General features: G+C 45.4%; 1 protein-coding gene across 1 annotated transcript in view; it reads right to left on the reverse strand.

Moving 5' to 3' along the window:
• The window catches only part of cdc40 (cell division cycle 40 homolog (S. cerevisiae)), a 48145-nt gene extending 23898 nt beyond the window's left edge, over window positions 1–24247 (reverse strand). Inside the window, exons 1-9 of the mRNA XM_021600723.3 lie at window positions 23682–24247; window positions 17390–17476; window positions 17127–17256; window positions 16822–16911; window positions 16514–16653; window positions 16270–16366; window positions 15986–16125; window positions 9515–9589; window positions 1521–1566 (exon numbers count right to left, since the gene is read on the reverse strand). Of these exons, the coding sequence (XP_021456398.1) occupies window positions 1521–1566; window positions 9515–9589; window positions 15986–16125; window positions 16270–16366; window positions 16514–16653; window positions 16822–16911; window positions 17127–17256; window positions 17390–17476; window positions 23682–23864 (988 nt within the window). The 5' untranslated portion in view covers window positions 23865–24247. The remainder of the gene's footprint in view (window positions 1–1520; window positions 1567–9514; window positions 9590–15985; window positions 16126–16269; window positions 16367–16513; window positions 16654–16821; window positions 16912–17126; window positions 17257–17389; window positions 17477–23681) is intronic.
• Between the last annotated feature and the right edge of the window lie 577 nt (window positions 24248–24824).

Raw genomic sequence — 24824 nt, forward strand, 5'->3', positions numbered from 1 at the left:
CCCACCCACCCAGCCTTGGGCGAGGGAGGGAGGCTCCCAACACCCACCCACCCAGCCTTGAGCGAGGGAGGGAGGCTCCCAACACCCACCCAGCCTGGAGGGAGGCTCCCAACACCCAACCAGCCTGGAGGGAGGCTCCCAACACCCAACCAGCCTGGAGGGAGGGAGGGAGGCTCCCAACACCCAACCAGCCTGGAGGGAGGGAGGGAGGCTCCCAACACCCAACCAGCCTGGAGGGAGGGAGGGAGGCTCCCAACACCCAGCCAGCCTGGAGGGAGGGAGGCTCCCAACACCCAGCCAGCCTGGAGGGAGGGAGGCTCCCAACACCCAGCCAGCCTGGAGGGAGGGAGGCTCCCAACACCCAGCCTGCCTGGAGGGAGGGAGGCTCCCAACACCCAGCCAGCCTGGAGGGAGGGAGGCTCCCAACACCCACCCAGCCTGGAGGGAGTGAGGGAGGCTCCCAACACCCAACCAGCCTGGAGGGAGGGAGGGAGGCTCCCAACACCCAGCCAGCCTGGAGGGAGGGAGGGAGGCTCCCAACACCCAGCCAGCCTGGAGGGAGGGAGGGAGGCTCCCAACACCCAGCCAGCCTGGAGGGAGGGAGGGAGGCTCCCAACACCCAGCCTGGAGGGAGGGAGGCTCCCAACACCCAGCCTGGAGGGAGGGAGGGTCCCAATACCCAGCCTGGAGGGAGGGAGGGTCCCAATACCCAGCCTGGAGGGAGGGAGGGTCCCAACACCCAGCCTGGAGGGAGGGAGGCTCCCAACACCCAGCCTGGAGGGAGGGAGGGTCCCAATACCCAGCCTGGAGGGAGGGAGGCTCCCAACACCCAGCCTGGAGGGAGGGAGGCTCCCAATACCCAGCCTGGAGGGAGGGAGGCTCCCAACACCCAGCCTGGAGGGAGGGAGGGTCCCAACACCCAGCCTGGAGGGAGGGAGGGTCCCAATACCCAGCCTGGAGGGAGGGAGGCTCCCTGCACTGTTCCGCCTCGCACTGTTCCGCCTCGCACTGTTCCGCCTCGCACTGTTCCGCCTCGCACTGTTCCGCCTCGCACTGTTCCGCCTCGCACTGTTCCGCCTCGCACTGTTCCGCCTCGCACTGTTCCGCCTCGCAATGTTCCGCCTCGCAATGTTCCGCCTCGCAATGTTCCGCCTCGCAATGTTCCGCCTCGCAATGTTCCGCCTCGCAATGTTCAGCTTCACTCAGCGTTGAATTAGTGTTCAATCTTCATTTAGAGAATGCAGCTATAGGCAGTAATCAGATGTGCCAAGGGAGAGGAGTATGACATATTGCAATCTAACTAAGTTGTACTGGTGGATAGATTGAATATTGAAGTCATGTGCTTGATTGATTAAGAAACACAATTGGTTTTGTATACCCTTAAGAGATGACAGCACTTAGACTTGTTAGTGGTTTCAGCTAAGGTCTTATCCTCTTAATCCAATCGGCATTGGAATCCTTGTAGCACAACACATGAATAATAGAAACAGAGTGCGAAACAGGAAACAAACTTCACTTACCGATAAACGTTCGTACACACCTCCTCTCATTATACACCTCCCACAACTGAGGAGAGAGGAATGAGAGAAGATTAAAACAGATTCTGCCAAAAACAGTGACCCTTTGACTTGCTTTGACCAGCATGGGTCAGTGTATCAAGCACCAGTCCCATCAGAAACCAGCACAGGGCTCATCTGAGACAGTTAAGTCTTAATTAAAAACCAATAGGCCAAAGACATAAATAACCAATAGTCCAAAGACATGTTTATTTCTAAGTCCACAGGATAGAATCACTCTCAGCTAAGCCAAGGAGAGAGAAATGGAAAGATAAAGAGAAGGAACAGAGGGAAAGAGAAGAGGCTCCTTCTTCAAAACAAGTTAGTTTGTCTCAGTCAAGGCGGGAGAAAAGAGGGATAGAGCAGAGAGATTGTTTAACTTAATATGAAAATAAATTCATGCTGAGGAAAGGGGAAATGAGAAGAGCTACAGAAGAAGACATAAATAACCCAGGACTAAATCCCCGCCTCAGTGAGAACTTAATGGTGTGTCAGCGTGTCAGGAGCGTGTCAGCGTGGCAGGTGTGTCAGGAGCGTGTCAGGAGCGTGTCGGGTGTGTCAGGAGCGTGTCGGGTGTGTCAGGAGCGTGTCGGGTGTGGCAGGAGCGTGTCGGGTGTGGCAGGAGCGTGTCGGGTGTGGCAGGAGCGTGTCGGGTGTGGCAGGAGCGTGTCGGGTGTGGCAGGAGCGTGTCGGGTGTGGCAGGAGCGTGTCGGGTGTGGCAGGAGCGTGTCGGGTGTGGCAGGAGCGTGTCAATAGCGTGTCAGGAGCGTGTCAGGTGTGGCATGAGCGTGTCGGGTGTGGCATGAGCGTGTCGGGTGTGGCAGGAGCGTGTCGGGTGTGGCAGGAGCGTGTCGGGTGTGGCAGGAGCGTGTCAATAGCGTGTCAGGAGCGTGTCAATAACGTGTCAAGAGCGTGTTACAGACCTGCCAACCCTGTCCAACTTTTTAGAGTAACTTGCGCAAATAGCACGTGCCGAATTGGGGTTGTTCCCCCCGTACGCACGCTGTTGGAGTCTGATCGCAATTATAGAATTGTACCAAATCAAATCCATTAAATGGACAGTGTAGAATGGAGATAATTATCTATAACGTTTTTCTTTGCAAATGCCCCCAAGTTTAGTCTCTATAGTAGAGGAACGCTTGTCACCTCTCAAACAGGGCCAATCACCAGGGCCGCTCACAAGTATTGGCTTTTTAAACACAGTTCCTAATCAACACTAAAAGCGAAATTATTTTGAAAACATAAAAACAAAAACAAATAATCGCATCGACACAGACCGCAAACTGGTTACACAAACCTTAAGTAGGCTACAGCAAAGGGAATCGGACCGCTGTTCAGTAGACTACCGCAAAGGGAATATCACCACTGTTCAGTAGACTACCGCAAAGGGAATCGGACCGCTGTTCAGTAGACTACCGCAAAGGGAATCGGACCGCTGTTCAGTAGACTACCGCAAAGGGAATCGGACCGCTGTTCAGTAGACTACCGCAAAGGGAATATGACCACTTTTCAGTAGACTACCACAAAGGGAATCGGACCGCTGTTCAGTAGACTACCGCAAAGGGAATCGGACCGCTGTTCAGTAGACTACCGCAAAGGGAATATCACCACTGTTCAGTAGACTACCGCAAAGGGAATCGGACCGCTGTTCAGTAGACTACCGCAAAGGGAATCGGACCGCTGTTCAGTAGACTACCGCAAAGGGAATCGGACCGCTGTTCAGTAGACTACCGCAAAGGGAATATGACCACTGTTCAGTAGACTACCGCAAAGGGAATCGGACCGCTGTTCAGTAGACTACCGCAAAGGGAATCGGACCGCTGTTCAGTAGACTACTGCAAAGGGAATATGACCACTGTTCAGTAGGCTACCGCAAAGGGAATCGGACCGCTGTTCAGTAGACTACCGCAAAGGGAATCGGACCCCTGTTCAGTAGACTACCGCAAAGGGAATCGGACCGCTGTTCAGTAGACCACCGCAAAGGGAATCACACCGCTGTTCAGTAGACTACCGCAAAGGGAATATGACCACTGTTCAGTAGACTACCGCAAAGGGAATCGGACCGCTGTTCAGTAGACTACCGCAAAGGGAATCGGACCGCTGTTCAGTAGACTACTGCAAAGGGAATCGGACCGCTGTTCAGTAGACTACCGCAAAGGGAATCGGACCGCTGTTCAGTAGACTACCGCAAAGGGAATCGGACCGCTGTTCAGTAGACTACCGCAAAGGGAATCACATCGCTGTTCAGTAGACTACCGCAAAGGGAATCGGACCGCTGTTCAGTAGACTACCGCAAAGGGAATCGGACCGCTGTTCAGTAGGCTACCGCAAAGGGAATCGGACCGCTGTTCAGTAGACTACCGCAAAGGGAATCGGACCGCTGTTCAGTAGACTACCGCAAAGGGAATCGGACCGCTGTTCAGTAGACTACCGCAAAGGGAATCACACCGCTGTTCAGTAGACTACCGCAAAGGGAATCGGACCGCTGTTCAGTAGACTACCGCAAACGGAATCGGACCGCTGTTCAGTAGGCTACCGCAAAGGGAATCGGACCGCTGTTCAGTAGACTACCGCAAAGGGAATATGACCGCTGTTCAGTAGGCTACCGCAAAGGGAATCGGACCGCTGTTCAGTAGACTACCGCAAAGGGAATCGGACCGCTGTTCAGTAGACTACCGCAAAGGGAATCGGACCGCTGTTCAGTAGACTACCGCAAAGGGAATCGGACCGCTGTTCAGTAGACTACCGAAAAGGGAATCGGACTGCTGTTCAGTAGACTACCGCAAAGGGAATCGGACCGCTGTTCAGTAGACTACCGCAAAGGGAATCGGACCGCTGTTCAGTAGGCTACCGCAAAGGGAATCGGACCGCTATTCAGTAGACTACCGCAAAGGGAATATGACCGCTGTTCAGTAGGCTACCGCAAAGGGAATCGGACCGCTGTTCAGTAGACTACCGCAAAGGGAATCGGACCGCTGTTCAGTAGACTACCGAAAAGGGAATCGGACTGCTGTTCAGTAGACTACCGCAAAGGGAATCGGACCGCTGTTCAGTAGACTACCGCAAAGGGAATCGGACCGCTGTTCAGTAGGCTACCGCAAAGGGAATCAGGACCGCTATTCAGTAGACTACCGCAAAGGGAATATGACCGCTGTTCAGTAGGCTACCGCAAAGGGAATCGGACCGCTGTTCAGTAGACTACCGCAAAGGGAATATGACCACTGTTCAGTAGGCTACCGCAAAGGGAATCACACCGCTGTTCAGTAGACTACCGCAAAGGGAATATGACCACTGTTCAGTAGACTACCGCAAAGGGAATCGGACCGCTGTTCAGTAGGCTACCGCAAAGGGAATCGGACCGCTATTCAGTAGACTACCGCAAAGGGAATATGACCACTGTTCAGTAGGCTACCGCAAAGGGAATCGGACCGCTGTTCAGTAGACTACCGCAAAGGGAATCGGACCCCTGTTCAGTAGACTACCGCAAAGGGAATCGGACCGCTGTTCAGTAGACCACCGCAAAGGGAATCACACCGCTGTTCAGTAGACCACCGCAAAGGGAATCGGACCGCTGTTCAGTAGACCACCGCAAAGGGAATCGGACCGCTGTTCAGTAGGCTACCGCAAAGGGAATCGGACCGCTGTTCAGTAAACTACCGCAAAGGGAATCGGACCGCTGTTCAGTAGGCTACCGCAAAGGGAATCGGAACGCTGTTCAGTAGACTACCGCAAAGGGAATATGACCACTGTTCAGTAGGCTACCGCAAAGGGAATCGGACCGCTGTTCAGTAGACCACCGCAAAGGGAATCACACCACTGTTCAGTAGACCACCGCAAAGGGAATCACACCGCTGTTCAGTAGACCACCGCAAAGGGAATCGGACCGCTGTTCAGTAGACTACCGCAAAGGGAATCGGACCGCTGTTCAGTAGACTACCGCAAAGGGAATCGGACCGCTGTTCAGTAGACTACCGCAAAGGGAATCGGACCGCTGTTCAGTAGACTACCGCAAAGGGAATCGGACCGCTGTTCAGTAGACCATCGCAAAGGGAATCGGACCGCTGTTCAGTAGACTACCGCAAAGGGAATCGGACCGCTGTTCAGTAGACTACCGCAAAGGGAATCGGACCGCTGTTCAGTAGACTACCGCAAAGGTAATCGGACCGCTGTTCAGTAGACTACCGCAAAGGGAATATGACCACTGTTCAGTAGACTACCGCAAAGGGAATCGGACCACTGTTCAGTAGACTACCGCAAAGGGAATCGGACCGCTGTTCAGTAGACTACCGCAAAGGGAATCGGACCGCTGTTCAGTAGACTACCGCAAAGGGAATATGACCACTGTTCAGTAGACTACCGCAAAGGGAATCGGACCGCTGTTCAGTAGACTACCGCAAAGGGAATCGGACCGCTGTTCAGTAGACTACCGCAAAGGGAATATGACCACTGTTCAGTAGACTACCGCAAAGGGAATCGGACCGCTGTTCAGTAGACTACCGCAAAGGGAATCGGACCGCTGTTCAGTAGACTACCGCAAAGGGAATATCACCACTGTTCAGTAGACTACCGCAAAGGGAATCGGACCGCTGTTCAGTAGACTACCGCAAAGGGAATCGGACCGCTGTTCAGTAGACTACCGCAAAGGGAATCGGACCGCTGTTCAGTAGACTACCGCAAAGGGAATATGACCACTGTTCAGTAGACTACCGCAAAGGGAATCGGACCGCTGTTCAGTAGACTACCGCAAAGGGAATCGGACCGCTGTTCAGTAGACTACTGCAAAGGGAATATGACCACTGTTCAGTAGGCTACCGCAAAGGGAATCGGACCGCTGTTCAGTAGACTACCGCAAAGGGAATCGGACCCCTGTTCAGTAGACTACCGCAAAGGGAATCGGACCGCTGTTCAGTAGACCACCGCAAAGGGAATCACACCGCTGTTCAGTAGACTACCGCAAAGGGAATATGACCACTGTTCAGTAGACTACCGCAAAGGGAATCGGACCGCTGTTCAGTAGACTACCGCAAAGGGAATCGGACCGCTGTTCAGTAGACTACTGCAAAGGGAATCGGACCGCTGTTCAGTAGACTACCGCAAAGGGAATCGGACCGCTGTTCAGTAGACTACCGCAAAGGGAATCGGACCGCTGTTCAGTAGACTACCGCAAAGGGAATCACATCGCTGTTCAGTAGACTACCGCAAAGGGAATCGGACCGCTGTTCAGTAGACTACCGCAAAGGGAATCGGACCGCTGTTCAGTAGGCTACCGCAAAGGGAATCGGACCGCTGTTCAGTAGACTACCGCAAAGGGAATCGGACCGCTGTTCAGTAGACTACCGCAAAGGGAATCGGACCGCTGTTCAGTAGACTACCGCAAAGGGAATCACACCGCTGTTCAGTAGACTACCGCAAAGGGAATCGGACCGCTGTTCAGTAGACTACCGCAAACGGAATCGGACCGCTGTTCAGTAGGCTACCGCAAAGGGAATCGGACCGCTGTTCAGTAGACTACCGCAAAGGGAATATGACCGCTGTTCAGTAGGCTACCGCAAAGGGAATCGGACCGCTGTTCAGTAGACTACCGCAAAGGGAATCGGACCGCTGTTCAGTAGACTACCGCAAAGGGAATCGGACCGCTGTTCAGTAGACTACCGCAAAGGGAATCGGACCGCTGTTCAGTAGACTACCGAAAAGGGAATCGGACTGCTGTTCAGTAGACTACCGCAAAGGGAATCGGACCGCTGTTCAGTAGACTACCGCAAAGGGAATCGGACCGCTGTTCAGTAGGCTACCGCAAAGGGAATCGGACCGCTATTCAGTAGACTACCGCAAAGGGAATATGACCGCTGTTCAGTAGGCTACCGCAAAGGGAATCGGACCGCTGTTCAGTAGACTACCGCAAAGGGAATCGGACCGCTGTTCAGTAGACTACCGAAAAGGGAATCGGACTGCTGTTCAGTAGACTACCGCAAAGGGAATCGGACCGCTGTTCAGTAGACTACCGCAAAGGGAATCGGACCGCTGTTCAGTAGGCTACCGCAAAGGGAATCAGGACCGCTATTCAGTAGACTACCGCAAAGGGAATATGACCGCTGTTCAGTAGGCTACCGCAAAGGGAATCGGACCGCTGTTCAGTAGACTACCGCAAAGGGAATATGACCACTGTTCAGTAGGCTACCGCAAAGGGAATCACACCGCTGTTCAGTAGACTACCGCAAAGGGAATATGACCACTGTTCAGTAGACTACCGCAAAGGGAATCGGACCGCTGTTCAGTAGGCTACCGCAAAGGGAATCGGACCGCTATTCAGTAGACTACCGCAAAGGGAATATGACCACTGTTCAGTAGGCTACCGCAAAGGGAATCGGACCGCTGTTCAGTAGACTACCGCAAAGGGAATCGGACCCCTGTTCAGTAGACTACCGCAAAGGGAATCGGACCGCTGTTCAGTAGACCACCGCAAAGGGAATCACACCGCTGTTCAGTAGACCACCGCAAAGGGAATCGGACCGCTGTTCAGTAGACCACCGCAAAGGGAATCGGACCGCTGTTCAGTAGGCTACCGCAAAGGGAATCGGACCGCTGTTCAGTAAACTACCGCAAAGGGAATCGGACCGCTGTTCAGTAGGCTACCGCAAAGGGAATCGGAACGCTGTTCAGTAGACTACCGCAAAGGGAATATGACCACTGTTCAGTAGGCTACCGCAAAGGGAATCGGACCGCTGTTCAGTAGACCACCGCAAAGGGAATCACACCACTGTTCAGTAGACCACCGCAAAGGGAATCACACCGCTGTTCAGTAGACCACCGCAAAGGGAATCGGACCGCTGTTCAGTAGACTACCGCAAAGGGAATCGGACCGCTGTTCAGTAGACTACCGCAAAGGGAATCGGACCGCTGTTCAGTAGACTACCGCAAAGGGAATCGGACCGCTGTTCAGTAGACTACCGCAAAGGGAATCGGACCGCTGTTCAGTAGACCATCGCAAAGGGAATCGGACCGCTGTTCAGTAGACTACCGCAAAGGGAATCGGACCGCTGTTCAGTAGACTACCGCAAAGGGAATCGGACCGCTGTTCAGTAGACTACCGCAAAGGTAATCGGACCGCTGTTCAGTAGACTACCGCAAAGGGAATATGACCACTGTTCAGTAGACTACCGCAAAGGGAATCGGACCGCTGTTCAGTAGACTACCGCAAAGGGAATCGGACCGCTGTTCAGTAGACTACCGCAAAGGGAATCGGACCGCTGTTCAGTAGACTACCGCAAAGGGAATATGACCACTGTTCAGTAGACTACCGCAAAGGGAATCGGACCGCTGTTCAGTAGACTACCGCAAAGGGAATCGGACCGCTGTTCAGTAGACTACCGCAAAGGGAATATGACCACTGTTCAGTAGACTACCGCAAAGGGAATCGGACCGCTGTTCAGTAGACTACCGCAAAGGGAATCGGACCGCTGTTCAGTAGACTACCGCAAAGGGAATATGACCACTGTTCAGTAGGCTACCGCAAAGGGAATATGACCACTGTTCAGTAGACTACCGCAAAGGGAATCGGACCGCTGTTCAGTAGACTACCGCAAAGGGAATCGGACCGCTGTTCAGTAGACTACCGCAAAGGGAATATGACCCCTGTTCAGTAGACTACCGCAAAGGGAATATGACCCCTGTTCAGTAGACTACCGCAAAGGGAATATGACCCCTGTTCAGTAGACTACTGCAAATGGAATCTGACTGTATTTCAGCCTAAATAATGAGCCTATTGGATTTTTTTGCAGCGCATTCATCATTTCAGATTTTAGAATGGATAAAATCTCAAATCTAGTGCCAAGTCATTTTAGAAGCACTGCCTATATAGCTAATACCGGACACTCGTTCATTATTCAGTCTTCTAAACTAAACGCAAAATGCGTGCATGCTGGCAGGTCTGGTGTCAGCGTGGCAGGAGCGTTCCTTACCTTGATCTTACAGTCCATAGAGCAGGAGAGCAGCAGGTGACCTGATACAGGAAACAGACGGATAGCACTGACCCCCTGCAGAGAGAGAGAGGGGTTAATGAGTGGACATAATATAACAATCAGACAGTCTATGAACACACAGGTGTGTAAGGTATTGCTATAAATCCTCTTATATAGAAGGCTAATTGTCTCAAGGAATTAGATAATAAGGAGAGATGAGAGCAAGGTAAGGAGCATTCAGCACAGCGGTAGTATTATACCATAGTAACATAACCCTATACCATCTTATAGAACTCTTAAAGTGGAACTGAAAGCATTTTAGCAACATTAAATCTTATAAATCTGTTCATATACACCCCCAGAAAGAATGTGACACCTTTAAAAAAAAATCTGACAAGCGAGCACTTAGATATGGTATTTCACGTTTTCATAAATTCTTTGAATGTTTGGGAAATACGTATACCTAGGCATTTGTGAACATTTCATAGCAATATAGAAAGTGGCGGTGCATTTGGACATTTAATAGACAGTGAATAAAACATCTGTCTCGTCCAGGACCAGTCTACACCGACCAGTGCGCTATAGCAAATCAGAGATAAAGTAGACCTTTATACAAACAAGTCATTTGCCACACGGGCCTGCCATCATTCACTTTGAACCTTACTGTGTGTTTACAGGCAGTAGCAACAGCATGACTTCAGACCATTGGAAACCATTCACCAAAAGACACAAAATTCACCTAAATGATTTCTGCAAATATCTGAAGGACACGGGAGTCCTCTTACATTTGGGAACCTTACAGTTCTATTGATCAAACAACCATGGTAAGGTAGGCTCTCTTTCCATCAGTTATGCACATCAACAAGAACAACAAATGCTAGCCAGCAAAAGTTTTCAGCTAGTTGGCCATCAAAATTGCACTGATGAACGATGGTGAGTTGTAGCCTGTTCGGCTTTCTGCAACTTGCCTGCCAATGCATGCTTGTCCCAACCAAGCACCCAAGCTAACTGGCTAAAGTGTCCGTTCGTCAAAAATATTGAGTAATTGAAACTGAAACAGGGTGTGCAGAAAGGAGGTAGCAAACAATGTAGCAGGCCAGCTGTGGTTTACAACCTGATAGTAATATTTTTTGGACTCCAAAGAAAAGTATTGGTGAATTATATTAATCATTCATTGAACTGCATCCATCTATTTAGACAACAATGTCTTAGTGTACATCATGGAACGTTGAGTCACATAGAACTACAGGTCGACCGATTAATCAGAATGGCCGATTAATTAGGGCCGATTTCAAGCTTACATAAACGGAAATCTGTATTTTTGGACACCGATTTGGCCAATTTTTTAAAATATATTTTATTTTTTATTTATCATTTATTTAACTTGGCATGTCAGTTAAGAACACATTCTTATTTTCAATGACGGCCTAGGAACGGTGGGTTAACTGCCTTGTTCAGGGGCAGAATGACAGATTCAATCTTGCAACCTTACAGTTAACTAGTCCAACGCTCTAACCACCTGATTACATTGCACTCCACGAGGAGACTGCCTGTTACGCGAATGTAGTAAGAAGCCAAGGTAAGTTGCTAGATAGCATTAAACTTATCTTATGAAAATCAATCAATCATAATCACTAGTTATTACTAGTTTATCTAGCGTGTCCTGCGTTGCATATAATCGATGTGGTGCGTATTCGCCAAACGGGGGATGATTTAACAAAAGCGCATTTGCGAAAAAGGCACAATCGTTGCACGACTGTACCTAACCATAAACATCAATGCCTTTCTTAAAATCAATAAAGTATATATTTCTAAACCTGCATATTTAGCTAAAAGAAATCCAGGTTAGCAGGCAATATTAACCAGGTGAAATTGTGTCACTTCTCTTGCGTTAATTGCACGCAGAGTCAGGGTATATGCAACAGTTTGGGCAGCCTGGCTTTTACGTAATTGTGACATAACATTGAAGGTTGTGCAATGTAACAGGAATATTTAGACTTCGGGATGCCATCCGTTAGATAAAATACGGAACGGTTCCGTATTTAACTGAAATAATAAATGTCTTGTTTTCGAGATGATAGTTTCCAGATTCGCTCGTATTTCTGTGTGTTATGTTATAATTAAGTCTATTATTTGATAGAGCAGTCTGACTGAGCGATGGTAGGCACCAGCAGGCTCGTAAGCATTCATTCAAACAGCACTTTCGTGTGTTTTGCCAGCAGCTCGTCGCTGTGCTTCAAGCATTGAGCTGTTTATGACTTCAAGCCTATCAACTCCCGAGATTAGGCTGGTGTAACCGATGTGAAATGGCTAGCTAGTTAGAGTGGTGCGCGCTAATAGCGTTTCAAACGTCACTCGCTCTGATACTTGGACCGGTTATGACAGAGCCTGGCCACGAACCCAGAGTCGCTGGTGGCACAGCTGGCGCTGCAGTACAGCGCCCTTAACCACTGTGCCACCCGGGAGGCCTCAACACTTTGTTTTTGCATTATTATTGAACATGTTTCATTTTATTTGAAGCTAAATTGATTTTATTGATGTATTATATTAAGTTAAAATAAATGTTCATTCAGTGTTGTTGTAATTGTCATTATTACAAAAAAATAAAAACAATCGTCCAATTGATCGGCATATGCTTTTTTTTGGCCCTCCAATAAATCGGTATCGGCGTTGAAAAATCATAATCGGTCGACGTCTACATAGAACCTATTTTGAAAACCTCTTATAAAGTTGGTTTTGTACCATAAACTGGGAATGTGATATTTTTGACTGATATTATGATTGTCTGTTTCATTCTGCAAAGTAGTTAACGCTGTCAGTTCCACTTTAACAGCACAGGTGTCAAACTCATTCCAATGAGGGCCGAGCGGCTGAGGGTTTTCACTCCTTCCTCGTACTTGATTGACAAATTAAGGTCACTAACTAGTAAGGAACTCCCCTAACCTGATTGTCTAGGTCTTAATTGAAAAAAAAACCTGCAGACACTAGGCCCTCCATGGAATGAGTACGACACCCCTGCTTAACGTGGTGTCTTATCTCTCGTCTGTATTCCCACAGAGCCAGAACAATCCTTATTATTATCCATTTTCAGAAACAGCAGGTGTTGTGGTACAGTGCAGTTCGACACCACTTAATGAGCAGTAGACCGCTGTGTGTGTGTGTGTCTTTAATATTTGCCTCTGGTCATAATTATCCCTTGGTCTTTGGGAGTTTGTTAACATTTCATCAAGGGCACAATCACCCCTCTGGCAACATCAACACCTCACTGACACACCGCGTGTGTGCGCACGTGATAATACCCACCAACAACTTGTCTTGGACAGCACTGATCCCCTACCCATCGACAGTTCAGTGTGTGTGTGTGTGTGTGTGTGTGTGTGTGTGAGAGAGAGAGAGATTACACTTAGCCTGCCCTATGGCTAGCAGCGCAGCAGTAAGAGGACATCCTCTTTGAATGCTAATTCTATAGAGGCAGAAATCAGGCTTTCATGCCTTGCTGCACACTCATTTGTACCAAGACATTGCTCATGGCATTCACCGTGCAGGATATTCCTCAAATCCCAATGATGTTAACAGAACACGTCTCTAAACTATCAAACCATCTACCAGCCTGCCATCCACTATCTTTCCATCACAAGCCCACTAGCATGCTTCTTTTTTTAATCATCCCTCTAGCTTTTCAATTAGGCTCTTGGTATGCAACTGTTCCAGTATGAGTGGGATGGAAGCCCTGTTCATTTTAGGCCTTTGCGATTCTCCCCTCTCTCGCTACTGCAGACAGACAGAACCAAAGGCCTGATCACATATTCTCCACACTCCGTCTGCTGAACCAGCACTTTCTTCCTCTCCATCTGTCGCTCACACACATTTCCCTCATGTAAAGATGACGGACACTGTAAAGTGTGTATCAGTCATCCAATAGCTAACCCAGCGTGACTGATGATGAGTGTTCCCTCACTCACCTGAGTCCAGTGTTTCCCCTATATGCATTTGCTAAATTGCGGCTGCATTATGTAGATGTATAGATATTTGCCCCAGGAAGATCCCACCACAACCCCGCAGGAAGACACTTACAGTTGAAGTCGGAAGTTTACATACACCTTAGCCAAATACATTTAAACTCAGTTTTTACAATTCCTGACGTTTAATCCTAGTAAAACTTCCCTGTCTTAGGTCAGTTAGGATCACCACTGTATTGTAAGAATGTGAAATGTCAGAATAATAGTAGAGAGATTTATTTCAGAATTTATTTATTTCATCACATTCCCAGTGGGTCAGAAGTTTACACACACTCAATTAGTATTTGGTAGCATTGCCTTTAAATTGTTTAACTTGGGTCAAACGTTCCGGGTAGCCTTCCACAAGCGTCCCACAATAAGTTGGGCGAATTTTGGCCCATTCCTCCTGACAGAGCTGGTGTAACCGAGTCAGGTTTGTAGGCCTCCTTGCTCGCACACATACTTTCTAAGTTCTGCCCACACATTTTCTATAGGGTTGAGGTCAGGGCTTTGTGATGGCCACTCGAATACCTTGACTTTGTTGTCCTTAAGCCATTTTGCCACAACTTTGGAAGTATGCTTGGGGTCATTGTCCATTTGGAATACCCATTTGCATTAACCTCTTGGTGTTAGGGGGCAGGATTTTCATTTTTGGAAAAAAAACTTTCCCGTTTTAAACAGGATATTTTGTCAGGAAAAGATGCTAGAATATGCATATAATTGACAGCTTTGGATAGAAACACTGTAAAGATATTGTCTGTGAGAAACTGTAAAGATATTGTCTGTGAGTATAACAGAACTGATGTTGCAGGCGAAAGCCTGAGAAAAATCCAATCCGGAAGTGCCCCGGGTTTTGAAAGCGCTGCGTTCTAATGACTCCCTATTCAGCTGTGAATGTACCATCAACGAGCTTACGCTTTCTACGTACTCCCCAAGGTGTCTACAGCATTGTGACGCATTTCTGTTGAAGAATAGCCGTATGGAGGCACATTGCGTAAGTGGTCACATGGTGGCTCCGAGAGAGATTCTCGCGTAAAGTACAGAGGTAGCCATTACTCCAATCGGTCCTAGAGAAAAAGGAATTGTCCCGACGGATATATTATCGAATAGATATTACAAAAACACCTTGAGGATGGATTCTAAACAACGTTTGCCATGTTTCTGTCGATATTATGGAGCTAATTTGGAATATTTTTCGGCGTTGTGGTGACCGCAATTTCCGGGCGATTTCTCAGCCAAACGTGAAGAACAAACGGACCTATTTCGCCTACAGAAATAATATTTTGGGGAAAAATGAACTTTGGCTGTCTACCTGGGAGTCTCGTGAGTGAAAACATCCGAAGTTCATCCAAGGTAAACGATTGAATTTGATTGCTTTTCTGATTTCCGTGACAAGTTTGCCTGCTGCTAGCAAGGCATAATGCTATGCTAGGCTATGATAAACTTACACAAATGCTTGTCTAGCATTGGCTGTAAAGCATATTTAGAAAATCTGAGATGACAGGGTGATTAACAAAAGGCTAAGCTGTGTTCCAATATATTTCACTTGTGATTTTCATGAATAGGAAGATTTTCTAGGAAGATGTATGTCCGTTGCGTTATGCTAATTAGTGTCAGATGATGATAACGGTCCCGTTCACGGGCTGGGCGTCACTACAGGTTAACTTCCTGACTGATGTCTTGAGATGTTGCTTCAATATATCCACATAATTTCCCTGCCTCATGATGCCATCTATTTTGTGAAGTGCACCAGTCCCTCCTGCAGCAAAGCACCCCCACAACATGATGCTGCCACCCCCGTGCTTCACGGTTGGGATGGTGTTCTTCGGCTTGCAAGCATCCCCCCTTTTCCTCCTAACATAATGATGGTAATTATGGCCAAACAGTTCTATTGTTGTTTCATCAGACCAGAGGACATTTTTCCAAAAATACAATCTTTGTCCCCCAGTTGCAAACCGTAGTCTGGCTTTTTTATGGTGGTTTTGGAGCAGTGGCTTGGGTAATTTATTTTGATTTACCCATGATGTCAAGCAAAGAGGCAATGAGTTTGAAGGTAGGCCTTGAAATACATCCACAGGTACACCTCCAATTGACTCAAATGATGTCAATTAGCCTATCAGAAGCTTCTAAAGCCATGACATCATTTTCTGGAATTTCCCAAGCTGTTTAAAGGCGCAGTCAACTTAGTTTATGTAAACTTCTGACCCACTGGAATTGTGATACAGTGAAGTATAAGTGAAATAATCGGTCTGTAAACAATTGTTGCAAAAATGACTTGTGTCATGTACAAAGTAGATGTCCTAACTGACTTGCCAAAACTATAGTTTGTTAACAAGAAATTTGTGGAGTGGTTGAAAAAACGAGTTTTAATGACTCCAACCTAAGCGTATGTTATCTTCCGACTTTAACTGTAACTCCTAGGGCAAATCCTAGGGCAAACACTGAAGTCTGAAGGTGTCCACTGACAACTCACCTTGGTGTGTCCAGTCCAGACGTGGATCTGTTTCTTGGGCAGGTAACACTTGTCTGGTATGTCTGCAGTACGCAGGTTAATACCCACGTCTTGAGGTACGTGGAGGTAAGACCTCCCTTGGTAGTCATACGCGTCTTTAACTGGAGACACAGAGGAGATGGTGTATACAGTAAGACTTAGGACTTCCTACATACAGGGTTGCAGCAAATGCTCTTCTCATCTGAGTGAATGCTGAACAGTTCAGTTATGTAATTAGTAATGGTTGAGATGATTGTGTTAGTTACCATGGAGAATGGTCTTCTCCTCCGCCGGAGCCTCTTCCTCATTCCTTCCCTTCTTCTGCCTCTTGGCTGTGATCTCATCCAGCTCCTTCTGTTCCTCCTACAGACCAATCAGCAGACAACAATCAGTTAGAACCATCTCTTTACAGGAGGAAAAACAGTTAAGTCTAAAACACGCTCCTATATAATACAAACATCCATATTGCTTGGAGGAACTTCACACGATATTGAATTATTGATTGATTACCTCTGATGGTTTGGCGCCGTCCTTTTCGTCCACGTATTTCGCCCAGGGCCCAAGGTAATTGTCAATGTCATCCGATTCACCTCCTTGCACCTTTTTCCTCTTGTCATGTTTTTTTGGTCCAACCTCAAACACAGTCAACCCTAGGAGAGGAGAAACACAAGAGAAACTGTTACACTATGTTCTTTATTTCACCAAGTGTTATGGAGAACAATGACTACAACAGCTTTCCATTAAGTTTCAAAACATCCCTCTATCCGTCTAGCAATACACCGCAAGCAAAACACAAATAGTAGGAAATGAAGCATTACCTTTCTTTTTCTCTGCCTCATCCACTGCACCAATGTAGCTATTGGAGGAATTCTGGCTTGTTGTGTCCACAGATGGATCCAGAGCATAGCCTGAACGCAAAAGCAAATGACAAGTGAATAAAATAACCAAGATGCTAAATTACCTTAAAGCCCCAAAACGTTAGATTCAAGGTGAAAGGAAGGTTAACCTCTTCACTAGACCTTATTCACAGTTGAACATTCTATCATAGACAATGGCCGTGGTGTGAATAAGGTCTATACTGGGCACATAGGCTACAGTCCCAGACACTCCTACACTAACTTACCAAAGGTGGAGAAGGTCCTCCGCTGCTGTTCAAACATGAAGTCATTGACGTGAGCAGGCTCTGCATAGCCAGAAAGCATATTCCTGGGAGCAGCCATCTGTTGACTTCTATATGGGTTGACAGGACCAAACTAGGAGAAAATAAATATGTAAGAGTAAACACAGTGCAAAAATAGATGTTATGTGGGTACAGTTAGGTAGGTAGATTCATTCGAATGATGTACGTCAGTTTCTTGAGTAAAATGTTACTACGAAACATATTACCTCTGGTGCAAACATGGTTTCATATGTGGGGTTGTAGGTGACCTCTTTGAGAGAGGGGTCCAGATGCACACCAGTCTCCACAGCCTCCTGTTGGGGAGAAGAAACTTGACAGGTTTTCTACTGCTCATCATTTTGGTCAGTCATCAGGCTATGAAGGCACTTGAGTTAACCTCTTGGTGTTAGGGGGCAGTATTTTCATTTTAGGGAAAAAACATTCCCTTTTTAAACGGGATATTTTGTCAGGAAAAGATGCTAGAATATGCATATAATTGACAGCTTTGGATAGAAACACTCGTAACGTTTCCAAAACTGTAAAGATATTGTCTGTGAGTATAACAGAACTGATGTTGCAGGTGAAAGCCTGAGAAAAATCCAATCCGGAAGTGCCCCGGGTTTTGAAAGCGCTGCGTTCCAATGACTCCCTATTCAGCTGTGAATGTACCATCAACGAGCTTACGCTTTCTACGTATTCCCCAAGGTGTCTACAGCATTGTGACGTAGTTTTACGCATTTCTGTTAAAGAATAGCCATAGGCGGCCACATTGCGTAAGTGGTCACATGGTGGCTCCGAGAAAGATTCTCGCGTCAAATACAGAGGTAGCCATTATTCCAATCGGTCCTAGTGAAAAACGAATTGTCCCGACGGATATATTATCGAATAGATATTAGAAAAACACCTTGAAGATGGATTCTAAACGTTTGCCATGTTTCTGTCGATATTATGGAGCTAATTTGGAATATTTTTTGGCGTTGTGGTGACCACAATTTCCGGGCAATTTCTCAGCCAAACGTAAAGAACAAACGGAGCTATTTCGCCTACAAAAATAATATTTTGGGGAACAATGAACTTTGGCTGTCTACCTGGGAGTCTTGTGAGTGAAAACATCCGAAGTTCATCAAAGGTAACCGATTTAATTTGATTGCTTTTCTGATTTCCGTGACAAGGTTGCTTGCTGCTAGCAAGGTATAATGCTATGCTAGGCTATGATAAACTTATACAAATGCTTGTCTAGCGATGGCTGTAAAGCATATTTTGAAAATCTGAGATGACAGGGTGATTAACAAAAGGCAAAGCTGTGTTCCAATATATTTCACTTGTGATTTTCATGAATAGGACTATTTTCTAGGAAGATATATGTCCGTTGCGTTATGCTAATTAGTGTCAGATGATGACAACGGTCCCGTTCACGGGATGGAGTGTCACTACAGATTAAAGGGGCTTGATGTTAATTGTCACACACCTATCCTGGGATGCGTTCCGTTCATTAAAAACTTATTAGGGATAGGGGGCAGTATTCGGAAGTTTGGATGACTGAGGTGCCCAAAGTAAACTGCCTGTTACTCAGGCCCAGAAGCTAGAATATGCATGGTAGTATTGGATAGAAAACACTCTAAAGTTTCTAAAACTGTTAAACTGTTAAAATAATATATATGTGAGTATAACAGAACTGATTTGGCAGGCGAAACCCCGATAACAATCCATCCAGGAATTTCTTTTTTTTGAGGTCATTGGATTTTCCAATGCTTTTCTATGGGGAAGTCAAATTATTAGGACCCAGTTTGCAGTTCCTATGGCTTCCACTAGATGTCAACAGTCTTTAGAAATTGTTCGATGTTTTTTAATGAAGAAGTAGTTGTATTCTTTCTAAGTGTCACTCAGTTGGAATCCAGTCTTTTGGTGCGCGTGGATGAGAGCGCGCTCCTCATTGTTTTTCTCCGGTTTTGGAAACATGTCTTAAATTTAATCGATTATTTACATTTTAGGGTACCTGAGGTTGGATTAGAAACTTTGTTTGAAATGTTTGGACCAAGTTTACAGGTAACTTAAGGACTTTACCGAACAAAACGACCATTCATAGTGTAACTGAGACCTTTGGGATTGCAAAACAATTAAGATCTTCAAAGGTAAGCGATTTATTTTATCACTATTTCTGACTTTCGTGGTGCATCTGTTTGGTTGGAAAATGTTTTTCATGCTTTTGTATGCGGGGCGCTGTCCTCAGATAATCGCATGGTATGCTTTCGCCGTAAAGCCTTTTTGAAATCTGCGGCTGGATTAAAAAGAAGTTCATCTTTAAGCCGATGTATAACACTTGTATTTTTTTATGAATGTTTATTATGACTATTTCTGTATTTTGAATGTGGCACTCTGCAATTTCACCGGATGTTGTCGAGGTGGGTTGCTAGCAGAATGCCTGCGCCAGAAAGTTTAAACGTTTTGCTAAATTGCGCGATGGCTCTGTACTGAACAACATGTTTCCTCCAAATATAGCACACTGTTCTTCACCAGTCTGAGGTGTGTTTGCTTCCGTTTGGTGGGTGTAGCCTGATCAATATGGGTGTGAGCATTTATTTAAAAAAATATATACAGTGCCTTGCGAAAGTATTCGGCCCCCTTGAACTTTGCGACCTTTTGCCACATTTCAGGCTTCAAACATAAAGATATAAAACTGTATTTTTTTGTGAAGAATCAACAACAAGTGGGACACAATCATGAAGTGGAACGACATTTATTGGATATTTCAAACTTTTTTAACAAATCAAAAACTTAAAAATTGGACGTGCAAAATTATTCAGCCCCCTTAAGTTAATACTTTGTAGCGCCACCTTTTGCTGCGATTACAGGTGTAAGTCGCTTGGGGTATGTCTCTATCAGTTTTGCACATCGAGAGACTGAATTTTTTTCCCATTCCTCCTTGCAAAACAGCTCGAGCTCAGTGAGGTTGGATGGAGAGCATTTGTGAACAGCAGTTTTCAGTTCTTTCCACAGATTCTCGATTGGATTCAGGTCTGGACTTTGACTTGGCCATTCTAAACACCTGGATATGTTTATTTTTGAACCATTCCATTGTAGATTTTGCTTTATGTTTTGGATCATTGTCTTGTTGGAAGACAAATCTCCGTCCCAGTCTCAGGTCTTTTGCAGACTCCATCAGGTTTTCTTCCAGAATGGTCCTGTATTTGGCTCCATCCATCTTCCCATCAATTTTAACCATCTTCCCTGTCCCTGCTGAAGAAAAGCAGGCCCAAACCATGATGCTGCCACCACCATGTTTGACAGTGGGGATGGTGTGTTCAGGGTGATGAGCTGTGTTGCTTTTACGCCAAACATAACATTTTGCATTGTTGCCAAAAAGTTCAATTTTGGTTTCATCTGACCAGAGCACCTTCTTCCACATGTTTGGTGTGTCTCCCAGGTGGCTTGTGGCAAACTTCAAACGACACTTTTTATGGATATCTTTAAGAAATGGCTTTCTTCTTGCCACTCTTCCATAAAGGCCAGATTTGTGCATTATACGACTGATTGTTGTCCTATGGACAGAGTCTCCCACCTCAGCTGTAGATCTCTGCAGTTCATCCAGAGTGATCATGGGCCTCTTGGCTGCATCTCTGATCAGTCTTCTCCTTGTATGAGCTGAAAGTTTAGAGGGACGGCCAGGTCTTGGTAGATTTGCAGTGGTCTGATACTCCTTCCATTTCAATATTATCGCTTGCACAGTGCTCCTTGGGATGTTTAAAGCTTGGGAAATCTTTTTGTATCCAAATCCGGCTTTAAACTTCTTCACAACAGTATCTCGGACCTGCCTGGTGTGTTCCTTGTTCTTCATGATGCTCTCTGCGCTTTTAACGGACCTCTGAGACTATCACAGTGCAAGTGCATTTATACGGAGACTTGATTACACACAGGTGGATTGTATTTATCATCATTAGTCATTTAGGTCAACATTGGATCATTCAGAGATCCTCACTGAACTTCTGGAGAGAGTTTGCTGCACTGAAAGTAAAGGGGCTGAATAATTTTGCACACCCAATTTTTCAGTTTTTGATTTGTTAAAAAAGTTTGAAATATCCAATAAATGTCGTTCCACTTCATGGTTGTGTCCCACTTGTTGTTGATTCTTCACAAAAAAAATACAGTTTTATATCTTTATGTTTGAAGCCTGAAATGTGGCAAAAGGTCGCAAAGTTCAAGGGGGCTGAATACTTTCGCAAGGCACTGTATAAATAAAAAAAGGCAAAAATTCATGCAGCCCACCGTAGACAATTGCCCTCTGGGCCACGATAGTCACAGTGTTCTTCAACTTGTCGTTCAGAACAGTACTGTTACCAATTAATCAAACTTTACATACCATTGTGTTCTGTTAAGGGCAGCCCAGGTTGATTTTAAATATAAACACTTTACCTACCTTGATAAGAAATCAGCCAGCTTGATCCAATTTATCTAGTTATTCATTTTCCAACCTGCTTGCTTACAGCTGCACTATGGTTGGACAGCCTTCTTATGTAGATTAAGACACTGCGGAGCCAGCGCGAGATAGGTCTAGGAAAACGTACCTCAATCCAGCGATGAGAAATGCGTTGTACTCTGAATTGTCCCATTAGCAGTCGTTTAATCTTTTCAGTGTAACAGTTGGGATAATGGGACAATTCGGAGTACAACACATTTTTTTGTTCATCCATTCAAATTATAATAGTTCCTCACAGTTTTTGAAAAATCTTTTCAATACTCTCCGCCTCGATAATCAGCGTCACAGATAAATAGGCTATGGACATGCTGTGTGTATTCGTTTCTATTTTAATTATTGTCAATTTCATCTTCATACTATAGCATAGCTGTCCCCGTCACACTTTCATTATCTTATAGCCTACTTTCGGAAAGCCTAATGTAGGCCTACACTTTTTTATACTTTTAATGGAAAGGAGAAATATTTGCTTGTGTCTGACATACGCTAGTGGCTTTGATTGACGGGTGCTTTTATGGGGGTGTGAGTTTGCTGATTCTCTCTATAGGCTCATATGCCCATTCAGAAAGTTTCCTAATGTAGTCTGTCTGGACTTCATCTCTTTAATAGGAATCAAATGCTCCTGTCATGATGTAGTCTTGTAAAAGGCCTGTTTTCAGTAGTTTAGGCTACATTATCGCTCTCCTTACTGCATCCTCTCTTTTAAGAACATATACCAATACCACTGCCATCAAATAAGCACAGCAACGGGGTTTGTGACGTCAGGAGACTATTTCGGGAAAAGTGGGAGGAAAGGAGGGAGGTCGACCGATTATGATTTTTCAACGCCGATACCGATTATTGGAGAACAAAAAAAGCTGATAGCGATTAATCGGACGATTTTTTTATATATATTTGTAATAATGACAATTAGAACAATACTGAGTTAACATTTTTATTTTAACTTAATATAATACATCAATAAAAGCAATATAGTCTCAAATAAATAATGAAACATGTTCAATTTGGTTTAAATAATGAAAGCTGGTGGTTCCTTTTAATATGAGTCTTCAATATTCCCAGGTAGGAAGTTTTAGGTTGTAGTTATTATAGGACTATTTCTCTCTATATCATTTGTATTTCATATACCTTTGACTATTGGATGTTCTAATAGGTACTTTAGTATTGCCAGCCTAATCTCGGGAGTTGATAGGCTTGAAGTCATAAACAGCGCAATGAGCTACTGGCAAATGCAGTCAAGTGCTGTTTGAATGAATGCTTACGAGCCTGCTGCTGCCTACCACCGCTCAGTCAGACTGCTCTATCAAATAATATACTTAATTATAATATAATAACACACAGAAATACGAGCCTTAGGTCATTAATATGGTCAAATCCGGAAACTATCATTTCGAAAACAAAACGTTTATTCTTTCAGTTCAATATGGAACCGTTCCGTATTTTATCTAACGGGTGGCATCCCGAAGTCTAAATATTGCTGTTACATTGCACAACCTTCAATGTTGTCACAATTACGTAAAATTCTGGAAAATTAGTTCGCAACGAGCCAGGCGGCCCAAACTGTTGCATATACACTGACTCTGGGTGCAATGAACGCAAGAGAAGTGACACAGTTTCCCTAGTTTAAAATCGTTTGCTAACATTAATTTAGTCTTAACTTCTTCCACTAAAATTATTAATACTTTTAGCCTACTAAGCAAGCACATCGCATTTCTATTGAAACTTCCTGTTTTAGCTAGTTAGTTATACAAATATTTGGTTTAAGTAACTTAACTCATTGTTCTATCCATATAATTATGAATTGAATAGGATCTGTAATTGTTATATATGTGCTTTCACTATCCACCTACCGTTAGTGTAGCTAGATAAGTAAAGTTAGCGATTACATTCCTAAATTGCTTTCTAGGTGACAAGCCGACTCTAGCTGGATAGCACTAGCAGCTAGCTAGCGTTGCGTATATCCCTAGCTAGTTAGCTAGCGTACATTAGCTAGCTACAATATCTAGCTTAATTAGCAACCAGCTACTCTGCCTCGCTAGCTCGCTTACCTTTACGGCGACCTCAGGAGCTGAATTAAGGAGAGCTAAAGACATTGTTTGCCCAGATTTCAAAGGTTGGAGGTGTGCTAGGGCATCAGGGTCAATTTTTTCGGGACTAGCATTTGATTTTGTCTCATTATCTGAATCTGAATCGGTCCCGTACGAAACGAGGGACTCCACGGTGGCAGCCATCTTGGATGTTGTGAATGTCCAACCGGAAATGTCTTAAAAGTAGGTATTTACTTTCAAATCAAATCACATTTTATTTGTAACATGCGCCGAATACAACGGGTGTACAATTTACCGTGAAAGACTTGCTTACGAGCCCTTCCCAACGATGCAATAAAAACAAAAATAACACAAGAGGAATAAAATATACAAGAATGGAGCTATATACAGGGAGTACCAGAACCAGATCAATATGGAGCTATATACAGGGAGTACCAGAACCAGATCGATGTGGAGCTATATACAGGGAGTACCAGAACCAGATCAATATGGAGCTATATACAGGGAGTACCAGAACCAGATCGATGTGGAGCTATATACAGGGAGTACCAGAACCAGATCGATGTGGAGCTATATACAGGGAGTACCAGAACCAGATCAATATGGAGCTATATACAGGGAGTACCAGAACCAGATCAATGTGGAGCTATATACAGGGAGTACCAGAACCAGATCGATGTGGAGCTATATACAGGGAGTACCAGAACCAGATCGATGTGGAGCTATATACAGGGAGTACCAGAACCAGATCAATGTGCAGGGTACATGAAAGCAGGGTAAAATGTATAGGCATCCGGATATGTAATAATAACAGTAAAATAGTAGCAGTGTGTGTGTTGTGTTGTGTCGGTTTGTTTGTTTGTGTGTGTAGTGTTGCCCTATGTAAATGTGTGTGGGTTTTGTGTGGTGTGTGAGTGTTTATTTTTGTGTATATATAGTCTTGACATTAAAGTGAAAATAATTATATCAAAACATCAAAATTGGGAGAGATTAATCGTTTAGTTTAATTTTATAATGATACATTTTGGAATAACATATTGTAAGTCACTTTTATTTCAACAGATGAGTGATCAACGGATACAAATACATTTTTTACACCTTTAAGGATATAATTCTCACTGGGCATACATGACTTCTGAAAAT

The sequence above is a fragment of the Oncorhynchus mykiss genome, chromosome 4, assembly GCF_057628025.1.
Source record: "Oncorhynchus mykiss isolate SJ-2025 chromosome 4, ASM5762802v1, whole genome shotgun sequence".
Taxonomy (NCBI): domain Eukaryota; kingdom Metazoa; phylum Chordata; class Actinopteri; order Salmoniformes; family Salmonidae; genus Oncorhynchus; species Oncorhynchus mykiss.